The sequence below is a fragment of the Oncorhynchus masou genome, chromosome 27 (assembly GCF_036934945.1).
Source record: "Oncorhynchus masou masou isolate Uvic2021 chromosome 27, UVic_Omas_1.1, whole genome shotgun sequence".
In the NCBI taxonomy this organism is placed as follows: Eukaryota; Metazoa; Chordata; class Actinopteri; order Salmoniformes; family Salmonidae; genus Oncorhynchus; species Oncorhynchus masou.
In genome coordinates, this window is record NC_088238.1 from 64,315,037 (window position 1) to 64,340,036 (window position 25,000).

The following is a 25,000-nucleotide window of genomic DNA, read 5'->3' on the forward strand; positions in this document are numbered from 1 at the left end:
CTAGATAGAGGGAGGGAGACACACAAAGGGTTAACAGTCTAGATAGAGGGAGACACACAAAGGGTTAACAGTCTAGAGGGAGGGAGACACACAAAGGGTTAACAGTCTAGATAGAGGGAGACACACAAAGGGTTAACAGTCTAGATAGAGGGAGGGAGACACACAAAGGGTTAACAGTCTAGATAGAGGGAGACACACTAAGGGTTAACAGTCTAGATAGAGGGAGACACACAAAGGGTTAACAGTCTAGATAGAGGGAGGGAGACACACAAACGGTTAACAGTCTAGAGGGAGACACACAAAGGGTTAACAGTCTAGATAGAGGGAGACACACAAAGGGTTAACAGTCTAGATAGAGGGAGACACACAAAGGGTTAACAGTCCAGACAGAGGGAGACACACAAAGGGTTAACAGTCCAGACAGAGGGAGACACACAAAGGGTTAACAGTCTAGATAGAGGCAGGGAGACACACACAGGGTTAACAGTCTAGATAGAGGGAGACACACAAAGGGTTAACAGTCTAGATAGAGGGAGACACACAAAGGGTTAACAGTCTAGATAGAGGGAGGGAGACACACAAAGGGTTAACAGTCTAGATAGAGGGAGACACACTAAGGGTTAACAGTCTAGATAGAGGGAGGGAGACACACAAAGGGTTAACAGTCTAGATAGAGGGAGGGAGACACACAAAGGGTTAACAGTCTAGATAGAGGGAGACACACAAAGGGTTAACAGTCTAGATAGAGGGAGACACACAAAGGGTTAACAGTCTAGATAGAGGGAGACACACAAAGGGTTAACAGTCTAGATAGAGGGAGACACACAAAGGGTTAACAGTCTAGATAGAGGGAGGGAGACACACAAAGGGTTAACAGTCTAGATAGAGGGAGACACACAAAGGGTTAACAGTCTAGATAGAGGGAGACACACAAAGGGTTAACAGTCTAGATAGAGGGAGACACACAAAGGGTTAACAGTCTAGACAGAGGGAGGGAGACACACAAAGGGTTAACAGTCTAGATAGAGGGAGACACACAAAGGGTTAACAGTCTAGATAGAGGGAGACACACTAAGGGTTAACAGTCTAGATAGAGGGAGACACACAAAGGGTTAACAGTCTAGATAGAGGGAGACACACAAAGGGTTAACAGTCTAGATAGAGGGAGACACACTAAGGGTTAACAGTCTAGATAGAGGGAGACACACAAAGGGTTAACAGTCTAGATAGAGGGAGGGAGACACACAAAGGGTTAACAGTCTAGATAGAGGGAGGGAGACACACAAACGGTTAACAGTCTAGAGGGAGACACAAAAAGGGTTAACAGTCTAGATAGAGGGAGACACACAAAGGGTTAACAGTCTAGATAGAGGGAGGGAGACACACAAAGGGTTAACAGTCTAGATAGAGGGAGACACACAAAGGGTTAACAGTCTAGAGGGAGGGAGACACACAAAGGGTTAACAGTCTAGATAGAGGGAGACACACAAAGGGTTAACAGTCTAGATAGAGGGAGGGAGACACACAAAGGGTTAACAGTCTAGATAGAGGGAGACACACAAAGGGTTAACAGTCTAGATAGAGGGAGGGAGACACACAAAGGGTTAACAGTCTAGATAGAGGGAGACACACTAAGGGTTAACAGTCTAGATAGAGGGAGACACACAAAGGGGTAACAGTCTAGATAGAGGGAGACACACTAAGGGTTAACAGTCTAGATAGAGGGAGACACACAAAGGGTTAACAGTCTAGATAGAGGGAGACACACAAAGGGTTAACAGTCTAGATAGAGGGAGGGAGACACACAAAGGGTTAACAGTCTAGATAGAGGGAGGGAGACACACAAAGGGTTAACAGTCGAGAGGGAGGGAGGGAGACACACAAAGGGTTAACAGTCAAGAGGGAGGGAGGGAGACACACAAAGGGTTAACAGTCTAGATAGAGGGAGACACACAAAGGGTTAACAGTCTAGATAGAGGGAGACACACAAAGGGTTAACAGTCTAGATAGAGGGAGACACACTAAGGGTTAACAGTCTAGATAGAGGGAGACACACAAAGGGTTAACAGTCTAGATAGAGGGAGACACACAAAGGGTTAACAGTCTAGATAGAGGGAGACACACAAAGGGTTAACAGTCTAGATAGAGGGAGACACACAAAGGGTTAACAGTCTAGATAGAGGGAGACACACAAAGGGTTAACAGTCTAGATAGAGGGAGATACACAAAGGGTTAACAGTCTAGATAGAGGGAGACACACAAAGGGTTAACAGTCTAGATAGAGGGAGGGAGACACACAAATGGTTAACAGTCTAGATAGAGGGAGACACACAAAGGGTTAACAGTCTAGAGGGAGGGAGACACACAAAGGGTTAACAGTCTAGATAGAGGGAGACACACAAAGGGTTAACAGTCTAGATAGAGGGAGGGAGACACACAAAGGGTTAACAGTCTAGATAGAGGGAGACACACAAAGGGTTAACAGTCTAGATAGAGGGAGGGAGACACACAAAGGGTTAACAGTCTAGATAGAGGGAGACACACTAAGGGTTAACAGTCTAGATAGAGGGAGACACACAAAGGGGTAACAGTCTAGATAGAGGGAGACACACTAAGGGTTAACAGTCTAGATAGAGGGAGACACACAAAGGGTTAACAGTCTAGATAGAGGGAGACACACAAAGGGTTAACAGTCTAGATAGAGGGAGGGAGACACACAAAGGGTTAACAGTCTAGATAGAGGGAGGGAGACACACAAAGGGTTAACAGTCGAGAGGGAGGGAGGGAGACACACAAAGGGTTAACAGTCAAGAGGGAGGGAGGGAGACACACAAAGGGTTAACAGTCTAGATAGAGGGAGACACACAAAGGGTTAACAGTCTAGATAGAGGGAGACACACAAAGGGTTAACAGTCTAGATAGAGGGAGACACACTAAGGGTTAACAGTCTAGATAGAGGGAGACACACAAAGGGTTAACAGTCTAGATAGAGGGAGACACACAAAGGGTTAACAGTCTAGATAGAGGGAGACACACAAAGGGTTAACAGTCTAGATAGAGGGAGACACACAAAGGGTTAACAGTCTAGATAGAGGGAGACACACAAAGGGTTAACAGTCTAGATAGAGGGAGATACACAAAGGGTTAACAGTCTAGATAGAGGGAGACACACAAAGGGTTAACAGTCTAGATAGAGGGAGGGAGACACACAAATGGTTAACAGTCTAGATAGAGGGAGACACACAAATGGTTAACAGTCTAGATAGAGGGAGACACACAAATGGTTAACAGTCTAGATAGAGGGAGACACACAAATGGTTAACAGTCTAGATAGAGGGAGACACACAAATGGTTAACAGTCTAGATAGAGGGAGACACACAAATGGTTAACAGTCTAGATAGAGGGAGACACACAAAGGGTTAACAGTCTAGATAGAGGGAGGGAGACACACAAAGGGTTAACAGTCTAGATAGAGGGAGGGAGACACATAAAGGGTTAACAGTCTAGATAGAGGGAGGGAGACACACAAAGGGTTAACAGTCGATCATCTTTTCAGTTTAACATTGTTAGCAGGATACCGCACGAGTCAGCAATTTATATGAAACTGAATGTCTTAATCATTAATGATTTGATCCCCAACACACACACTGTCACACACACACTGTCACACACACACAGTCACACACACACTGTCACACAAACACACACATCTTACCTTTGGTAATAACGTGGGCTAGAAAGCCGTGAGGTCGGGGACATCTCAGTCTGCTGACCCAGGAACAGCAAGAACAACAGTCCAACATCGTCATCCTCACCTGGACACACACACGCGCACAAATGAAGACACACACACAGACACACACAGACACGCGCTCTCACGAGCTCACACAAAAACACACACACACACAGACACACACACGCAGACACACACACACGCACACACGCACACACACACACACGCACACACACACACAGGCACCCGCACACACACACACACGCACGCACGCGCACACGCACACGCACACGCACGCGCACACGCACACACACACACAATACCACGGCAGGGTTAGAGTTTTGAACGAGTAACCGAAAGGTTGCAAGTTCAATTCCCCAAGCTGACAAGGTACAAATCTGTTGTTCTGCCCCTGAACAGGACAGTTACCCACTGTTCCTAGACCAGTTAACCCACTGTTCCTAGACCAGTAAACCCACTGTTCCTAGACCAGTTAACCCACTGTTCCTAGACCAGTTAACCCACTGTTCCTAGACCAGTTAACCCACTGTTCCTAGACCAGTTAACCCACTGTTCCTAGACCAGTTAACCCACTGTTCCTAGGTCAGTTAACCCACTGTTCCTAGGCCAGTTAACCCACTGTTCCTAGGCCAGTTAACCCACTGTTCCTAGGCCAGTTAACCCACTGTTCCTAGGCCAGTTAACCCACTGTTCCTAGGTCAGTTAACCCACTGTTCCTAGACCAGTTAACCCACTGTTCCTAGGTCAGTTAACCCACTGTTCCTAGGCCAGTTAACCCACTGTTCCTAGGCCAGTTAACCCACTGTTCCTAGGCCAGTTAACCCACTGTTCCTAGGTCAGTTAACCCACTGTTCCTAGACCAGTTAACCCACTGTTCCTAGGCCAGTTAACCCACTGTTCCTAGACCAGTTAACCCACTGTTCCTAGGCCAGTTAACCCACTGTTCCTAGACCAGTTAACCCACTGTTCCTAGGCCAGTTAACCCACTGTTCCTAGGCCAGTTAACCCACTGTTCCTAGGTCAGTTAACCCACTGTTCCTAGGTCAGTTAACCCACTGTTCCTAGGCCAGTTAACCCACTGTTCCTAGACCAGTTAACCCACTGTTCCTAGGCCAGCTAACCCACTGTTCCTAGGCCAGTTAACCCACTGTTCCTAGGCCAGTTAACCCACTGTTCCTAGGCCAGTTAACCCACTGTTCCTAGGTCAGTTAACCCACTGTTCCTAGGCCAGTTAACCCACTGTTCCTAGACCAGTTAACCCACTGTTCCTAGGTCAGTTAACCCACTGTTCCTAGGCCAGTTAACCCACTGTTCCTAGGTCAGTTAACCCACTGTTCCTAGGCCAGTTAACCCACTGTTCCTAGGCCAGTTAACCCACTCTTCCTAGGTCAGTTAACCCACTGTTCCTAGGTCAGTTAACCCACTGTTCCTAGGCCAGTTAACCCACTGTTCCTAGGTCAGTTAACCCACTGTTCCTAGACCAGATAACCCACTGTTCCTAGGTCAGTTAACCCACTGTTCCTAGGCCAGTTAACCCACTGTTCCTAGGTCAGTTAACCCACTGTTCCTAGGCCAGTTAACCCACTGTTCCTAGGCCAGTTAACCCACTGTTCCTAGGTCAGTTAACCCACTGTTCCTAGGCCAGTTAACCCACTGTTCCTAGACCAGTTAACCCACTGTTCCTAGGTCAGTTAACCCACTGTTCCTAGGCCAGTTAACCCACTGTTCCTAGGTCAGTTAACCCACTGTTCCTAGGCCAGTTAACCCACTGTTCCTAGGCCAGTTAACCCACTCTTCCTAGGTCAGTTAACCCACTGTTCCTAGGTCAGTTAACCCACTGTTCCTAGGCCAGTTAACCCACTGTTCCTAGGTCAGTTAACCCACTGTTCCTAGACCAGATAACCCACTGTTCCTAGGTCAGTTAACCCACTGTTCCTAGGCCAGTTAACCCACTGTTCCTAGGCCAGTTAACCCACTGTTCCTAGGCCAGTTAACCCACTGTTCCTAGACCAGTTAACCCACTGTTCCTAGGCCAGTTAACCCACTGTTCCTAGGCCAGTTAACCCACTGTTCCTAGGTCAGTTAACCCACTGTTCCTTGACCAGTTAACCCACTGTTCCTAGGCCAGTTAACCCACTGTTCCTAGACCAGTTAACCCACTGTTCCTAGGTCAGTTAACCCACTGTTCCTTGACCAGTTAACCCACTGTTCCTAGGTCAGTTAACCCACTGTTCCTAGGCCAGTTAACCCACTGTTCCTAGGCCAGTTAACCCACTGTTCCTAGGTCAGTTAACCCACTGTTCCTAGACCAGTTAACCCACTGTTCCTAGGTCAGTTAACCCACTGTTCCTTGACCAGTTAACCCACTGTTCCTAGGTCAGTTAACCCACTGTTCCTAGGCCAGTTAACCCACTGTTCCTAGACCAGTTAACCCACTGTTCCTAGGCCAGTTAACCCACTGTTCCTAGGCCAGTTAACCCACTGTTCCTAGGCCAGTTAACCCACTGTTCCTAGGCCAGTTAACCCACTGTTCCTAGACCAGTTAACCCACTGTTCCTAGGACGGTTAACCCACTGTTCCTAGACCAGTTAACCCACTGTTCCTAGGCCAGTTAACCCACTGTTCCTAGGCCAGTTAACCCACTGTTCCTAGGCCAGTTAACCCACTGTTCCTTGACCAGTTAACCCACTGTTCCTAGGCCAGTTAACCCACTGTTCCTTGACCAGTTAACCCACTGTTCCTAGGTCAGTTAACCCACTGTTCCTAGGCCAGTTAACCCACTGTTCCTAGACCAGTTAACCCACTGTTCCTAGGCCAGTTAACCCACTGTTCCTAGACCAGTTAACCCACTGTTCCTAGGCCAGCTAACCCACTGTTCCTAGGCCAGTTAACCCACTGTTCCTAGGCCAGTTAACCCACTGTTCCTAGGCCAGTTAACCCACTGTTCCTAGACCAGTTAACCCACTGTTCCTAGGCCAGTTAACCCACTGTTCCTAGGCCAGTTAACCCACTGTTCCTAGGCCAGTTAACCCACTGTTCCTTGACCAGTTAACCCACTGTTCCTAGGCCAGTTAACCCACTGTTCCTAGGTCAGTTAACCCACTGTTCCTAGAACTGTTAACCCACTGTTCCTTGACCAGTTAACCCACTGTTCCTAGGCCAGTTAACCCACTGTTCCTTGACCAGTTAACCCACTGTTCCTAGGTCAGTTAACCCACTGTTCCTAGGCCAGTTAACCCACTGTTCCTAGACCAGTTAACCCACTGTTCCTAGGCCAGTTAACCCACTGTTCCTAGGCCAGTTAACCCACTGTTCCTAGGCCAGTTAACCCACTGTTCCTAGGCCAGTTAACCCACTGTTCCTAGACCAGTTAACCCACTGTTCCTAGGACGGTTAACCCACTGTTCCTAGACCAGTTAACCCACTGTTCCTAGGCCAGTTAACCCACTGTTCCTAGGCCAGTTAACCCACTGTTCCTAGGCCAGTTAACCCACTGTTCCTTGACCAGTTAACCCACTGTTCCTAGGCCAGTTAACCCACTGTTCCTTGACCAGTTAACCCACTGTTCCTAGGTCAGTTAACCCACTGTTCCTAGGCCAGTTAACCCACTGTTCCTAGACCAGTTAACCCACTGTTCCTAGGCCAGTTAACCCACTGTTCCTAGACCAGTTAACCCACTGTTCCTAGGCCAGCTAACCCACTGTTCCTAGGCCAGTTAACCCACTGTTCCTAGGCCAGTTAACCCACTGTTCCTAGGCCAGTTAACCCACTGTTCCTAGACCAGTTAACCCACTGTTCCTAGGCCAGTTAACCCACTGTTCCTAGGCCAGTTAACCCACTGTTCCTAGGCCAGTTAACCCACTGTTCCTTGACCAGTTAACCCACTGTTCCTAGGCCAGTTAACCCACTGTTCCTAGGTCAGTTAACCCACTGTTCCTAGAACTGTTAACCCACTGTTCCTTGACCAGTTAACCCACTGTTCCTAGGCCAGTTAACCCACTGTTCATAGGCCAGTTAACCCACTGTTCCTAGGCCAGTTAACCCACTGTTCCTAGGTCAGTTAACCCACTGTTCCTAGGCCAGTTAACCCACTGTTCCTTGACCAATTAACCCACTGTTCCTAGGCCAGTTAACCCGCTGTTCCTAGGTCAGTTAACCCACTGTTCCTAGGCCAGTTAACCCACTGTTCCTTGACCAGTTAACCCACTGTTCCTAGGCCAGTTAACCCACTGTTCCTTGACCAGTTAACCCACTGTTCCTAGGCCAGTTAACCCACTGTTCCTAGGCCAGTTAACCCACTGTTCCTTGACCAATTAACCCACTGTTCCTAGGCCAGTTAACCCGCTGTTCCTAGGTCAGTTAACCCACTGTTCCTAGGCCAGTTAACCCACTGTTCCTTGACCAGTTAACCCACTGTTCCTAGGCCAGTTAACCCACTGTTCCTTGACCAGTTAACCCACTGTTCCTAGGCCAGTTAACCCGCTGTTCCTAGGTCAGTTAACCCACTGTTCCTAGGCCAGTTAACCCACTGTTCCTTGACCAGTTAACCCACTGTTCCTAGGCCAGTTAACCCACTGTTCCTTGACCAGTTAACCCACTGTTCCTAGGCCAGTTAACCCACTGTTCCTAGGCCAGTTAACCCACTGTTCCTTGACCAATTAACCCACTGTTCCTAGGCCAGTTAACCCGCTGTTCCTAGGTCAGTTAACCCACTGTTCCTAGGCCAGTTAACCCACTGTTCCTTGACCAGTTAACCCACTGTTCCTAGGCCAGTTAACCCACTGTTCCTTGACCAGTTAACCCACTGTTCCTAGGCCAGTTAACCCACTGTTCCTAGGCCAGTTAACCCACTGTTCCTAGGCCAATTAACCCACTGTTCCTAGGCCAGTTAACCCACTGTTCCTAGGTCAGTTAACCCACTGTTCCTAGGCCAGTTAACCCACTGTTCCTTGACCAGTTAACCCACTGTTCCTAGGCCAGTTAACCCACTGTTCCTAGGCCAGTTAACCCACTTTTCCTAGGCCAGTTAACCCACTGTTCCTAGGTCAGTTAACCCACTGTTCCTAGGCCAGTTAACCCACTGTTCCTAGGCCAGTTAACCCACTGTTCCTAGGCCAGTTAACCCACTGTTCCTAGGCCAGTTAACCCACTGTTCCTTGGCCAGTTAACCCACTGTTCCTAGGCCAGTTAACCCACTGTTCCTAGGTCAGTTAACCCACTGTTCCTAGGCCAGTTAACCCACTGTTCCTAGGTCAGTTAACCCACTGTTCCTAGGCCAGTTAACCCACTGTTCCTAGGCCAGTTAACCCACTGTTCCTAGGTCAGTTAACCCACTGTTCCTAGGCCAGTTAACCCACTGTTCCTAGACCAGTTAACCCACTGTTCCTAGGCCAGCTAACCCACTGTTCCTAGGCCAGTTAACCCACTGTTCCTAGGCCAGTTAACCCACTGTTCCTAGGCCAGTTAACCCACTGTTCCTAGGTCAGTTAACCCACTGTTCCTAGGCCAGTTAACCCACTGTTCCTAGACCAGTTAACCCACTGTTCCTAGGTCAGTTAACCCACTGTTCCTAGGCCAGTTAACCCACTGTTCCTAGGTCAGTTAACCCACTGTTCCTAGGCCAGTTAACCCACTGTTCCTAGGCCAGTTAACCCACTCTTCCTAGGTCAGTTAACCCACTGTTCCTAGGTCAGTTAACCCACTGTTCCTAGGCCAGTTAACCCACTGTTCCTAGGTCAGTTAACCCACTGTTCCTAGACCAGATAACCCACTGTTCCTAGGTCAGTTAACCCACTGTTCCTAGGCCAGTTAACCCACTGTTCCTAGGTCAGTTAACCCACTGTTCCTAGGCCAGTTAACCCACTGTTCCTAGGCCAGTTAACCCACTGTTCCTAGGTCAGTTAACCCACTGTTCCTAGGCCAGTTAACCCACTGTTCCTAGACCAGTTAACCCACTGTTCCTAGGTCAGTTAACCCACTGTTCCTAGGCCAGTTAACCCACTGTTCCTAGGTCAGTTAACCCACTGTTCCTAGGCCAGTTAACCCACTGTTCCTAGGCCAGTTAACCCACTCTTCCTAGGTCAGTTAACCCACTGTTCCTAGGTCAGTTAACCCACTGTTCCTAGGCCAGTTAACCCACTGTTCCTAGGTCAGTTAACCCACTGTTCCTAGACCAGATAACCCACTGTTCCTAGGTCAGTTAACCCACTGTTCCTAGGCCAGTTAACCCACTGTTCCTAGGTCAGTTAACCCACTGTTCCTAGGCCAGTTAACCCACTGTTCCTAGGCCAGTTAACCCACTGTTCCTAGGCCAGTTAACCCACTGTTCCTAGACCAGTTAACCCACTGTTCCTAGGCCAGTTAACCCACTGTTCCTAGGCCAGTTAACCCACTGTTCCTAGGTCAGTTAACCCACTGTTCCTTGACCAGTTAACCCACTGTTCCTAGGCCAGTTAACCCACTGTTCCTAGACCAGTTAACCCACTGTTCCTAGGTCAGTTAACCCACTGTTCCTTGACCAGTTAACCCACTGTTCCTAGGTCAGTTAACCCACTGTTCCTAGGCCAGTTAACCCACTGTTCCTAGGCCAGTTAACCCACTGTTCCTAGGTCAGTTAACCCACTGTTCCTAGACCAGTTAACCCACTGTTCCTAGGTCAGTTAACCCACTGTTCCTTGACCAGTTAACCCACTGTTCCTAGGTCAGTTAACCCACTGTTCCTAGGCCAGTTAACCCACTGTTCCTAGACCAGTTAACCCACTGTTCCTAGGCCAGTTAACCCACTGTTCCTAGGCCAGTTAACCCACTGTTCCTAGGCCAGTTAACCCACTGTTCCTAGGCCAGTTAACCCACTGTTCCTAGACCAGTTAACCCACTGTTCCTAGGACGGTTAACCCACTGTTCCTAGACCAGTTAACCCACTGTTCCTAGGCCAGTTAACCCACTGTTCCTAGGCCAGTTAACCCACTGTTCCTAGGCCAGTTAACCCACTGTTCCTTGACCAGTTAACCCACTGTTCCTAGGCCAGTTAACCCACTGTTCCTTGACCAGTTAACCCACTGTTCCTAGGTCAGTTAACCCACTGTTCCTAGGCCAGTTAACCCACTGTTCCTAGACCAGTTAACCCACTGTTCCTAGGCCAGTTAACCCACTGTTCCTAGACCAGTTAACCCACTGTTCCTAGGCCAGCTAACCCACTGTTCCTAGGCCAGTTAACCCACTGTTCCTAGGCCAGTTAACCCACTGTTCCTAGGCCAGTTAACCCACTGTTCCTAGACCAGTTAACCCACTGTTCCTAGGCCAGTTAACCCACTGTTCCTAGGCCAGTTAACCCACTGTTCCTAGGCCAGTTAACCCACTGTTCCTTGACCAGTTAACCCACTGTTCCTAGGCCAGTTAACCCACTGTTCCTAGGTCAGTTAACCCACTGTTCCTAGAACTGTTAACCCACTGTTCCTTGACCAGTTAACCCACTGTTCCTAGGCCAGTTAACCCACTGTTCATAGGCCAGTTAACCCACTGTTCCTAGGCCAGTTAACCCACTGTTCCTAGGTCAGTTAACCCACTGTTCCTAGGCCAGTTAACCCACTGTTCCTTGACCAATTAACCCACTGTTCCTAGGCCAGTTAACCCGCTGTTCCTAGGTCAGTTAACCCACTGTTCCTAGGCCAGTTAACCCACTGTTCCTTGACCAGTTAACCCACTGTTCCTAGGCCAGTTAACCCACTGTTCCTAGACCAGTTAACCCACTGTTCCTAGGCCAGCTAACCCACTGTTCCTAGGCCAGTTAACCCACTGTTCCTAGGCCAGTTAACCCACTGTTCCTAGGCCAGTTAACCCACTGTTCCTAGACCAGTTAACCCACTGTTCCTAGGCCAGTTAACCCACTGTTCCTAGGCCAGTTAACCCACTGTTCCTAGGCCAGTTAACCCACTGTTCCTTGACCAGTTAACCCACTGTTCCTAGGCCAGTTAACCCACTGTTCCTAGGTCAGTTAACCCACTGTTCCTAGAACTGTTAACCCACTGTTCCTTGACCAGTTAACCCACTGTTCCTAGGCCAGTTAACCCACTGTTCATAGGCCAGTTAACCCACTGTTCCTAGGCCAGTTAACCCACTGTTCCTAGGTCAGTTAACCCACTGTTCCTAGGCCAGTTAACCCACTGTTCCTTGACCAATTAACCCACTGTTCCTAGGCCAGTTAACCCGCTGTTCCTAGGTCAGTTAACCCACTGTTCCTAGGCCAGTTAACCCACTGTTCCTTGACCAGTTAACCCACTGTTCCTAGGCCAGTTAACCCACTGTTCCTTGACCAGTTAACCCACTGTTCCTAGGCCAGTTAACCCACTGTTCCTAGGCCAGTTAACCCACTGTTCCTTGACCAATTAACCCACTGTTCCTAGGCCAGTTAACCCGCTGTTCCTAGGTCAGTTAACCCACTGTTCCTAGGCCAGTTAACCCACTGTTCCTTGACCAGTTAACCCACTGTTCCTAGGCCAGTTAACCCACTGTTCCTTGACCAGTTAACCCACTGTTCCTAGGCCAGTTAACCCACTGTTCCTAGGCCAGTTAACCCACTGTTCCTAGGCCAATTAACCCACTGTTCCTAGGCCAGTTAACCCACTGTTCCTAGGTCAGTTAACCCACTGTTCCTAGGCCAGTTAACCCACTGTTCCTTGACCAGTTAACCCACTGTTCCTAGGCCAGTTAACCCACTGTTCCTAGGCCAGTTAACCCACTTTTCCTAGGCCAGTTAACCCACTGTTCCTAGGTCAGTTAACCCACTGTTCCTAGGCCAGTTAACCCACTGTTCCTAGGCCAGTTAACCCACTGTTCCTAGGCCAGTTAACCCACTGTTCCTAGGCCAGTTAACCCACTGTTCCTAGGCCAGTTAACCCACTGTTCCTCGGCCGTCATCGAAAATAAGAATTTGTTCTTAACTTACTTGCCTCGTTAAATAAAATAAACAAAATAAACAAACCTTCTCTTCTCTCTTCACTGGATCCACAATAATCAAGAGAAGTCTGAACAACAACAGCATAATGTCAGTAAACAGGTGTTGCTGTTTCTGGAGTTGCAGGACGGAAAGGTCAGATAGCTACATTTAGACTGCAGCTCAGCTGAACTATCACTGGGAGAGACTGGTTATGGTTATAACACTACCACTGGTAGAGACTGGTTATAACACTACCACTGGTAGAGACTGGTTATAACACTACCACTGGTAGAGACTGGTTACAACACTACCACTGGTAGAGACTGGTTATAACACTACCACTGGGAGAGACTGGTTATAACACTACCACTGGTAGAGACTGGTTACAACACTACCACTGGTAGAGACTGGTTATAACACTACCACTGGTAGAGACTGGTTATAACACTACCACTGGTAGAGACTGGTTATAACACTACCACTGGTAGAGACTGGTTATAACACTACCACTGGTAGAGACTGGTCATAACACTACCACTGGTAGAGACTGGTTATAACACTACCACTGGTAGAGACTGGTTATAACACTACCACTGGTTGAGACTGGTAATGGTAAGAACACTACCACTGGTAGAGACTAGTTATAACACTACCACTGGTAGAGACTGGTTATAACACTACCACTGGTAGAGACTGGTTATAACACTACCACTGGTAGAGACTGGTTATAACACTACCACTGGTAGAGACTGGTTATAACACTACCACTGGTAGAGACTGGTCTTAACACTACCACTGGTAGAGACTGGTTATAACACTACCACTGGTAGAGACTGGTTATAACACTACCACTGGTTGAGACTGGTAATGGTAAGAACACTACCACTGGTAGAGACTAGTTATAACACTACCACTGGTAGAGACTGGTTATAACACTACCACTGGTAGAGACTGGTTATAACACTACCACTGGTAGAGACTGGTTATAACACTACCACTGGTAGAGACTGGTAATGGTAATAACACTACCACTGGTAGAGACTGGTTATAACACAACCACTGGTTGAGACTGGTAATGGTTATAACACTACCACTGGTTGAGACTGGTAATGGTAATAACACTACCACTGGTTGAGACTAGTTATAACACTACCACTGGTAGAGACTGGCAATGGTAATAACACCACCACTGGTAGAGACTGGTTATAACACTACCACTGGTAGAGACTGGTAATGGTTATAACACTACCACTGGTAGAGACTGGTAATGGTTATAACACTACCACTGGTAGAGACTGGTAATGGTAATAACACTACCACTGGTAGAGACTGGTAATGGTAATAACACTACCACTGGTAGAGACTGGTTATAACACTACCACTGGTAGAGACTGGTAATGGTTATAACACTACCACTGGTAGAGACTGGTAATGGTTATAACACTACCACTGGTAGAGACTGGTAATGGTAATAACACTACCACTGGTAGAGACTGGTAATGGTTATAACACTACCACTGGTAGAGACTGGTAATGGTAATAACACTACCACTGGTAGAGACTGGTAATGGTAATAACACTACCACTGGTAGAGACTGGTTAATACACTACCACTGGTAGAGACTGGTAATGGTTATAACACTACCACTGGTAGAGACTGGTAGTGGTTATAACACTACCACTGGTAGAGACTGGTAGTGGTTATAACACTACCACTGGTAGAGACTGGTAGTGGTTATAACACTACCACTGGTAGAGACTGGTAATGGTTATAACACTACCACTGGTAGAGACTGGTAGTGGTTATAACACTACCACTGGTAGAGACTGGTAGTGGTTATAACACTACCACTGGTAGAGACTGGTAGTGGTTATAACACTACCACTGGTAGAGACTGGTAATGGTTATAACAACTCTGTACTCTGGTTAGTTGCGAAATTCCCTAAACGTTCCCAAAACGTTTCCTGCTTGGAAGATTCATAATCGGGATACAATAAGCTGGAAATCCAGGAGTCCTTCAACTTGGATCTCTGGAAAACACTCTATGGCTGGTTTGTATTTATGTTAATGATGGCATTTCTGCGTTTCGATAAGATACCCAGAAGCATTACTAACTTGTTTTCTCACTCTGGTCTCCTCTCCTTCCTTCTAATCCTTCTAGTCCTCTTCTGGACTCCTCTCCTTCCTTCTAGTCCTCTGCTGGTCTCCTCTCCTTCCTTCTAATCCTTCTAGTCCTCTGCTGGTCTCCTCTCCTTCCTTCTAGTCCTCTGCTGGTCTCCTCTCCTTCCTTCTAGTCCTCTGCTGGTCTCCTCTCCTTCCTTCTAGTCCTCTGCTGGTCTCCTTTCCTTCCTTCAAGTCCTCTGCTGGTCTCCTCTCCTTCCTTCTAGTCCTCTGCTGGTCTCCTCTCCTTCCTTCTAGTCCTCTGCTGGTCTCCTCTCCTTCCTTCTAGTCCTCTGCTGGTCTCCTCTCCTTCCTTCTAGTCCTCTGCTGGTCTCCTTTCCTTCCTTCTCGTCCTCTGGACTACCCTCTTTCTTCAGACCGCCGAGACAAATTTTACACCTCACCTAACTCATGCCTCTCTTTATTGTCACTCAGTGTGTTTTTGTGTGTGTGATTGAGAGATAGATGGGAGAGAGAGAGAGAGAGAGAGAGAGAGAGAACAAAAAATACACACTCGACAGGTCAGGTTTAGAGGCGGTAGGAGGGGAGAGAGAGTGACATGCCTCACTCCACAGTTCAGGTTTGGAGGGGAGAGAGAGTGACATGCCTCACTCCACAGTTCAGGTTTGGAGGGGAGAGAGAGTGACATGCCTCACTCCACAGTTCAGGTTTGGAGGGGAGAGAGAGAGAGAAGTAGATGTTCTTGTTTGTGTATTGTGTATTTATGACTATTGTGAATTGTTTCAAATCATTCAGTATTATCTGCCGTTGATAGTTTTTAATGTCGCCTCATCGAATTTCAATAAATCATCTTCTGATTGTCACTGAGTATCTACGAGCCCGAGAACACTTCCTCAATGTGTTCTAGAATGCCAGGAGCCCCTTCCTATGTTCTATTTAATTAAGCACCAGTCAGTGTTGAATACAGTGGCAGGTAAAAGGCGGGCCTGTGAACCCATTAACCAGTGACTGTTTTGAGCATGTACTTCAGCACTGACTCGCGTGCCTTATTGCTTTAAAGCCTTATTGCTTTAATAAAATATTTTCCAACATGTTAACCTTTGTCCCCAGGCTATTACGCACGGCTCATACAAGCCTGACCATAGACTTCTATCGGAGTGACTTACCGAGTTAGGTATTTGCCATCATTTCATTTTAACCAATCAGACAACTGTGAAGCTTGTGGTGTGCTAGCGTACACAGAGGGTTAGGGGGAAGGTGTTGTGGGTTTTAACCAATCAGACAACTGTGAAGCTTGTGGTGTGCTAGCGTATACAGAGGGTCAGGGGGAAGGTGTTGTGGGTTTTAACCAATCAGACAACTGTGAAGCTTGTGGTGTGCTAGCGTACACAGAGGGTTAGGGGGAAGGTGTTGTGGGAGATGATTGGTTGGTAGATTTAAGCCAATTATGTGGCTGAGTCATTGGTGCCAATCTCCCGGCACGCTGTATTGGCTAAGGCCGAGTTCGGCACATTGGTCCACTAGACTCTTCGTGCATTTGGACGGAAGCATAATCTAGGAATAAGATTTACATCATTTTAAAATAACAAGGAATTACGTATTTTTATCAAAACTGTTATTTTGATAGTTAAATGAAAACTATTTCATTCCTCCACCAAAGGAAATAGCCTGTCAAGAATTGTTAGTTATTTTGGTCATGTTGGTACAGATGCCCTCCGATCTTTAAATGAATTATGTTTACAAAGTTGCTATGCTAAAGGACTGGTCGTTCTAACAAATGTGGTTGAAGTGTAAGTCCCCTAACCCGGATGACACTGGGCCAAACCCTCCCCTAACCCGGACGACACTGGGCCAAACCCTCCCCTAACCCGGACGACACTGGGCCAAACCCTCCCCTAACCCAGACGACACTGGGCCAAACCCTCCCCTAACCCGGACGATACTGGGCCAAACCCTCCCTAACCCGGATGACACTGGGCCAAACCCTCCCCTAACCCGGACGACACTGGGCCAAACCCTCCCCTAACCCGGACGACGCTGGGCCAAACCCTCCCCTAACCCGGACGACGCTGGGCCAAACCCTCCCTAACCCGGACGACACTGGGCCAAACCCTCCCCTAACCCGGACGACACTGGGCCAAACCCTCCCCTAACCCGGACGACGCTGGGCCAAACCCTCCCCTAACCCTGACGACACTGGGCCAAACCCTCCCCTAACCCGGACGACACTGGGCCAAACCCTCCCCTAACCCGGACGACACTGGGCCAAACCCTCCCCAAACCCGGGTGACACTGGGCCAAACCCTCCCCTAACCCAGACGACACTGGGCCAGGCTTCAACACTGCCTGGGATCGAACCCAGGTCTGCAGGGATGTCTCTAGCACTGCGATGCAGTGTCTTAGACCGCTCAGAAAAAAAGTTAATTTCTCATCTGGATGCCGTTCACTATGTACGGTACTACAAGGGAGATCGCAATTCAAACGTTAGTTTCAAAATGTGGACGCTGAAAGAGAATTCTACTCTTCGACTCTGGCGCTCAATTTATAAATCAGGAATTTTTTTGATCAACTTTGAATTAAATGTAAATTGTTTTGCATATATATCTTCCTTTATATGTTGTGAATACATTTGGTAAATATCAATGTTGTCTGATTAATCGTTTGTGAGCATGTCTCTGTCTCTCTTATTCCAAGATGGAGTAGCAGTTAGACAGCCCATAGAAACACATTGAATAACAGATTGTCCTTACTGCTATTAGCCAATAGAAACACATTGAATAACAGACAGTCCTTAATGCTATTAGCCCATAGAAACACATTGAATAACAGATAGTCCTTACTGCTATTAGCCAATAGAAACACATTGAATAACAGACAGTCCTTACTGCTATTAGCCCATAGAAACACATTGAATAACAGACAGTCCTTACTGCTATTAGCCAATAGAAACACATTGAATAACAGATAGTCCTTACTGCTATTAGCCCATAGAAACACATTGAATAACAGATAGTCCTTACTGCTATTAGCCCATAGAAACACATTGAATAACAGATAGTCCTTACTGCTATTAGAAACACATTGAATAACAGACAGACCTTACTGCTATTAGCCAATAGAAACACATTGAATAACAGATAGTCCTTACTGCTATTAGCCAATAGAAACACATTGAATAACATATATTCCTTACTGCTATTAGCCCATAGAAACGCATTGAATAACAGATAGTCCTTACTGCTATTAGCCCATAGAAACACATTGAATAACAGGTAGTCCTTACTGCTATTAGCCAATAGAAACACATTGAATAACAGGTAGTCCTTACTGCTATTAGCCAATAGAAACACATTGAATAACAGATAGTCCTTACTGCTATTAGCCAATAGAAACACATTGAATAACAGATAGTCCTTACTGCTATTAGCCAATAGAAACACATTGAATAACAGACAGTCCTTACTGCTATTAGCCAATAGAAACACATTGAATAACAGACAGACCTTACTGCTATTAGCCAATAGAAACACATTGAATAACAGATAGTCCTTACTGCTATTAGCCCATAGAAACACATTGAATAACAGATAGTCCTTACTGCTATTAGCCCATAGAAACACATTGAATAACAGATAGTCCTTACTGCTATTAGCCCATAGAAACACATTGAATAACAGATAGTCCTTACTGCTATTAGCCCATAGAAACACATTGAATAACAGATAGTCCTTACTGCTATTAGCCCATAGAAACACATTGAATAACAGATAGTCCTTACTTCTATTAGCCAATAGAAACACATTGAATAACAGATAGTCCTTACTGCTATTAGCCAATAGAAACACATTGAATAACAGATAGTCCTTACTGCTATTAGCCCATAGAAACACATTGAATAACAGATAGTCCTTACTGCTATTAGCCAATAGAAACACATTGAATAACAGATAGTCCTTACTGCTATTAGTCCATAGAAACACATTGAATAACAAATAGTCCTTACTGCTATTAGCCCATAGAAACACATTGAATAACAGATAGTCCTTACTGCTATTAGCCCATAGAAACACATTGAATAACAGATAGTCCTTACTGCTATTAGCCCATAGAAACACATTGAATAACAAATAGTCCTTACTGCTATTAGCCCATAGAAACACATTGAATAACAGATAGTCCTTACTGCTATTAGCCAATAGAAACACATTGAATAACAGATAGTCCTTACTGCTATTAGCCAATAGAAACACATTGAATAACAGATAGTCCTTACTGCTATTAGCCCATAGAAACACATTGAATAACAGATAGTTCTTACTGCTATTAGCCCATAGAAACACATTGAATAACACATTCATACATGGAATAACATGAATGTATCTGTCCTAAATCTGAGAGATATAAGATGTTTTGACACATATTTGAACCCTTGTTTTAGGCACTAAACCATTTCCATATATACTGTACGTCCCATGAATTTGTTTTAACTGATACTCCTCCTTCAGAGGCGTCTTGTGAGGCCTGGGGGCGTCTTAGACCTTTACAGACCAAAGAGACGTCCTGAGAAGAACGATGTTTGTGATGTCTTGTGGTCTGACAAACACCCCTGCAGAAGATATCTCTAGAAGATATCTCGAGCTTAAACTGATACATTTTATGGGGATGTGTAATTTTATTTTCTGCAGGGGCGTGGACATCGCCTCCATGGGGTTTAAAGAGGATAGTTGGGATATTGAAAACTTCATTGGTATTCATATAAACCTGGTTTGGATTCAACATATCAATGTAGGACTCATACATAACATCTGTTTCCTCCACTACAGGCCACGCAATCCAATATTCAATGATTCATGAACTCTGTGACCTCTCTCTCTCTCTCTCTGTCTCTCTCTCTCTCTCTCTCTGTCTCTCTCTCTCTCTCTCTCTCTCTCTCTCTCTCTCTCTCTGTCTCTCTCTCTGTCTCTCTCTCTGTCTCTCTCTCTGTCTCTCTCTCTCGCTCTCTCTCTCGCTCTCTCTCTGTCTCTCTCTGTCTCTCTCTGTCTCTCTCTCTCTCTCTCTCTGTCTCTCTCTCTGTCTCTCTCTCTGTCTCTCTCTGTCTCTCTCTCTGTCTCTCTCTCTCTCTGTCTCTGTCTCTGTCTCTCTCTGTCTCTCTCTCTCTCTGTCTCTGTCTCTGTCTCTCTCTCTCTCTGTCTCTCTCTCTCTCTCTCTGTCTCTGTCTCTCTCTCTGTCTCTCTCTCTGTCTCTCTCTCTGTCTCTCTCTCTGTCTCTCTCTCTGTCTCTCTCTCTGTCTCTCTCTCTCTCTCTCTCTCAGACATTGGACTGTAGGCAGGTGACCTTGGTAGGCTAGTTAATAAAAACTGTAATTTATGACAGCAGTCTAAATCTAAATCCCCAGCAGGTCGTGGGAAGAAGAACACTGTGTTTTACTCTGTCAAGCCGGAGGAAGTTCTGAGTTAGAACTCAAAGTACGTGTTCCTCATTTCCAATGTCCTCTATAACCTGAGGGGCGTCTCCCCTGGGACTGCCTTGCAGAGAAGATATCAGCCTGCACAGAGAAGCACCCCTTTAGTTAACTATATCAACGTTCCCCTTTAGTTAACACGATCAATGTCCTCTATAACCTGCCTGAGGGGCGTCTCCCCTGGGACTGCCTTGCAGAGAAGATATCAGCCTGCACAGAGAAGCACCCCGATTGAACTTCACTCAACTTGCTAGAGTTTTCCCCTTTAGTTAACACGATCAACGTTCCCCTTTAGTTAACACGATCAACGTTCCCCTTTAGTTAACACGATCAACGTTCCCCTTCAGTTAACACGATCAATGTTCCCCTTTAGTTAACACGATCAACGTTCCCCTTCAGTTAACACGATCAATGTTCCCCTTTAGTTAACACGATCAACGTTCCCCTTCAGTTAACTATATCAACGTTCCCCTTTAGTTAACTATATCAACGTTCCCCTTTAGTTAACACGATCACATTAACATCATCACATTAACATCATCACATTAACATCAAGACATTAACAACATGGTAATTTAGAGAGGGAGATACCAGAAAGAGATACCAGAGAGAGAGAGAGACCACAGAGAGATACCAGAGAGAGAGATACCAGAGAGAGAGATACCAGAGAGAGAGATACCAGAGAGCGATACCAGAGAGAGAGACCGGAGATAGAGATACCAGAGAGAGATACCAGAGAGAGAGATACCAGAGAGAGAGACCAGAGAGAGATACCAGAAAGAGAGAGTGATACCAGAGAGAGGTACCAGAGAGGGAGACCAGAGGGAGAGAGCGATACCAGAGAGAGATACCAGAGAGAGAGATACCAGAGAGAGAGATACCAGAGAGAGAAAGAGACCAGAGACAGATACCAGAGAGCGATACCAGAAAGAGATACCAGAGAGAGAGACCAGAGAGAGAGATACCAGAGAGAGAGATACCAGAGAGAGAGATACCAGAGAGCGATACCAGAGAGAGAGACCGGAGATAGAGATACCAGAGAGAGATACCAGAGAGAGAGATACCAGAGAGAGAGACCAGAGAGATACCAGAAAGAGAGTGATACCAGAGAGAGGTACCAGAGAGAGAGACCAGAGGGAGAGAGCGATACCAGAGAGAGATACCAGAGAGAGAGATACCAGAGAGAGAGATACCAGAGAGAGAAAGAGACCAGAGAGAGATTCCAGAGAGAAAGACCAGAGAGAGAGACCAGAGAGAGAGAGACCAGAGAGAGATACCAGAGAGAGATACCAGAGAGAGATACCAGAGAGAGATATACCAGAGGGAGAAACCAGAGAGAGATACCAGCGAGAGATACCAGAGAGAGATATACCAGAGAGAGATATACCAGAGAGAGATATACCAGAGAGAGAGATATCAGAGAGAGATACCAGAGAGAGATACCAGAGAGAGAGAGATACCAGAGAGAGATACCAGAGAGAGAGACCAGAGAGAGAGAGATACCAGAGAGAGAGATACCAGAGAGAGTGTTACCAGAAAGAGAGACCCGAGAAAGAGACCAGAGAGGGAGACCAGAGAGAGAGATACCAGAGAGAGATACCAGAGAGAGATAGAGAGAGAGAAACAAGAGAGAGACACCAGAGAGAGATACCAGAGAGAGAGGTATATAATATGACATTTGTAATGTCTTTATTGTTTTGTAACTTCTGTATGTGTAATGTTTATTGTTAGTTTTTATTGTTGAAATTAATTGATACCAGTGAGAGAGATACCAGGAGAGAGAGATACCAGAGAGAGAGAGAGAGAGAGATACCAGAGAGAGAGAGACCAGAGAGAGAGATACCAGAGTGATACCAGAGAGAGTGACCAGAGAGAGAGATACCACAGAGAGATATCAGAGAGAGATACCAGAGCAAGAGACCAGAGAGAGAGAGAGAGACCAGAGAGAGAGATACCAGATAGAGATACCATAGAGAGATACCAGAGAGAGAGATAAAAGAGAGAGAGAGATACCAGAGAGAGATACCAGAGAGAGACACCAGAGAGAGATACCAGAGAGAGAGATAAAAGAGAGATACCAGAGAGTGATACCAGAGAGAGTGACGAGAGAGAGAGATACCACAGAGAGATATCAGAGAGAGATACCAGAGAGAGAGACCAGAGATTCCAGAGCGAGAGACCAGAGAGAGATAGAGACCAGAGAGAGAGATACCAGAGAGAGATACCAGATAGAGATACCGTAGAGATATACCAGAGAGAGAGATAAAAGAGAGAGAGATACCAGAGAGAGATACCAGAGAGAGATACCAGAAAGAGACACCATAGAGAGAGTTAAAAGAGAGAGAGATACCAGAGAGAGATACCAGAGAGAGACACCATAGAGAGATACCAGAGAGAGAGATAAAAGAGAGAGAGATACCAGAGAGACATACCAGAGAGAGACACCAGAGAGAGATACCAGAGAGAGAGACCAGAGAGAGAGAGACAAGAGAGAGAGACCAGAGAGAGAGACCAGAGAGATAGACCAGAGAGAGAGACCAGAGAGATAGACCAGAGAGAGATACCGGAGAGAGAGAGAGACCAGAGAGAGACCAGAGAGAAATACCAGAGAGAGACAGACCAGAGAGAGAGACCAGAGAGATAGACCAGAGAGAGATACCAGAGCGAGAGATACCAGAGAAAGAGATACCAGACAGAGATAACAGAGAGAGTGATACCAGAAAGAGAGACCTGAGAGAGAGAGAGAGATACCAGAGAGAGATAAAAGAGAGAGCGATACCAGGAGCGAGAGATACCAGGAGAGAGAGATACCAGAGAGGGATACCAGAGAGAGATACCAGAGAGAGATACCAGAGAGAGATACCAGAGAGAGAGATATCAAAGAGAGTGATACCAGAGAGAGAGACCAGAGAGAGACCAGAGAGAGACACCAGAGAGAGAGAGATACCAGCCAGAGAGAGAAAGATACAAGAGAGAGATACCAGAGAGAGAGAGATACAAGAGAGAGATACCAGAGAGAGATACCAGAGAGAGAGAGAGATACCAGAGAGATACCAGAGAGAGATACCAGAGAGAGAGACCAGAGAGAGAGACCAGAGAGATACCAGCCAGAGAGAGAGATACCAGAGAGAGAGATACCAGAGAGAGAGATACCAGAGAGGGGTACCAGAGAGAGAGATACCAGCCAGAGAGAGAGAGAGACCAGAGAGAGAGAGACCAGGGAGAGAGATACCAGAGAGAGACCAGAGAGAGAGACCAGAGAGAGAGACCAGATAGATAGACCAGAGAGAGATACCAGAGAGAGAGAGAGAGACCAGAGAGAGACCAGAGAGAAATACCAGAGAGAGACAGACCAGAGAGAGAGACCAGAGAGAGATACCAGAGAGAGAGATACCAGAGAGAGATACCAGACAGAGATAACAGAGAGAGTGATACCAGAAAGAGAGACCTGAGAGAGAGAGAGAGAGATACCAGAGAGAGATAAAAGAGAGAGCAATACCAGGAGCGAGAGATACCAGGAGAGAGAGATACCAGAGAGGGATACCAGAGAGAGATACCAGAGAGAGATACCAGATAGAGATACCAGAGAGAGAGATATCAAAGAGAGTGATACCAGAGAGAGAGACCAGAGAGAGACCAGAGAGAGACACCAGAGAGAGAGAGATACCAGCCAGAGAGAGAAAGATACAAGAGAGAGATACCAGAGAGAGAGATACAAGAGAGAGATACCAGAGAGAGATACCAGAGAGATAGAGAGATACCAGAGAGATACCAGAGAGAGAGACCAGAGAGAGAGACCAGAGAGAGAGACCAGAGAGATACCAGCCAGAGAGAGAGATACCAGAGAGAGAGATACCAGAGAGAGAGATACCAGAGAGGGGTACCAGAGAGAGAGATACCAGCCAGAGAGAGATACCAGAGAGAGAGAGATACAAGAGAGAGATACCAGAGAGAGAGATACCAGAGAGAGATACCAGAGAGAGATACCAGAGAAAGTGATACCAGAAAGAGAGACCCGAGAAAGAGACCAGAGAGGGAGACCAGAGAGAGAGATACCAGAGAGAGATACCAGAGAGAGAGAGAGAGCGGGAGATACCAGAGAGATACCAGAGAGAGATACCAGAGAGAGATACCAGGAGAGAGAGATACCAGAGAGGTACCAGAGAGAGATACCAGAGAGAAAGATACCAAAGAGAGAGATACCAGAGAGAGAGACCAGAGAGAGACCAGAGAGAGACACCAGAGAGAGAGAGATACCAGCCAGAGAAAGATACCAGAGAGAGAAAGATACAAGAGAGAGATACCAGAGAGAGAGAGATACCAGAGAGAGAGAGAGATACAAGAGAGAGATACCAGAGAGAGATACCAGAGAGATACCAGAGAGAGATACCAGAGAGGGATACCAGAGAGAGAGATACCAGAGCGAGATACCAGAGAGAGATACCAGAGAGAGAGATACCAAAGAGAGAGATACCAGAGAGAGAGATACCAGAGAGAGATACCAGAGAGGGGTACCGGAGAGAGAGAGAGATACCAGAGAGAGATACCAGAGAGAGATACCAGAGAGAGATACCAGACCAGAGAGAGATACCAGAGAAAGTGATACTAGAAAGAGAGACCCGAGAAAGAGACCAGAGAGGGAGACCAGAGAGAGAGATACCAGAGAGAGATACCAGAGAGAGAGAGAGAGAGATACCAGAGAGATACCAGAGAGAGATACCAGAGAG

General features: G+C 46.6%; 1 protein-coding gene across 1 annotated transcript in view; it reads right to left on the minus strand.

The window, feature by feature from the left end:
- Nucleotides 1–15,362, minus strand: part of LOC135516522 (sodium/hydrogen exchanger 9B2-like) — a 75,829-nt gene extending 60,467 nt beyond the window's left edge. Inside the window, exons 1-2 of the mRNA XM_064940869.1 lie at nucleotides 14,807–15,362; nucleotides 3,717–3,816 (exon numbers count right to left, since the gene is read on the minus strand). Of these exons, the coding sequence (XP_064796941.1) occupies nucleotides 3,717–3,810 (94 nt within the window). The 5' untranslated portion in view covers nucleotides 3,811–3,816; nucleotides 14,807–15,362. The remainder of the gene's footprint in view (nucleotides 1–3,716; nucleotides 3,817–14,806) is intronic.
- Nucleotides 15,363–25,000: the final 9,638 nt, after the last annotated feature.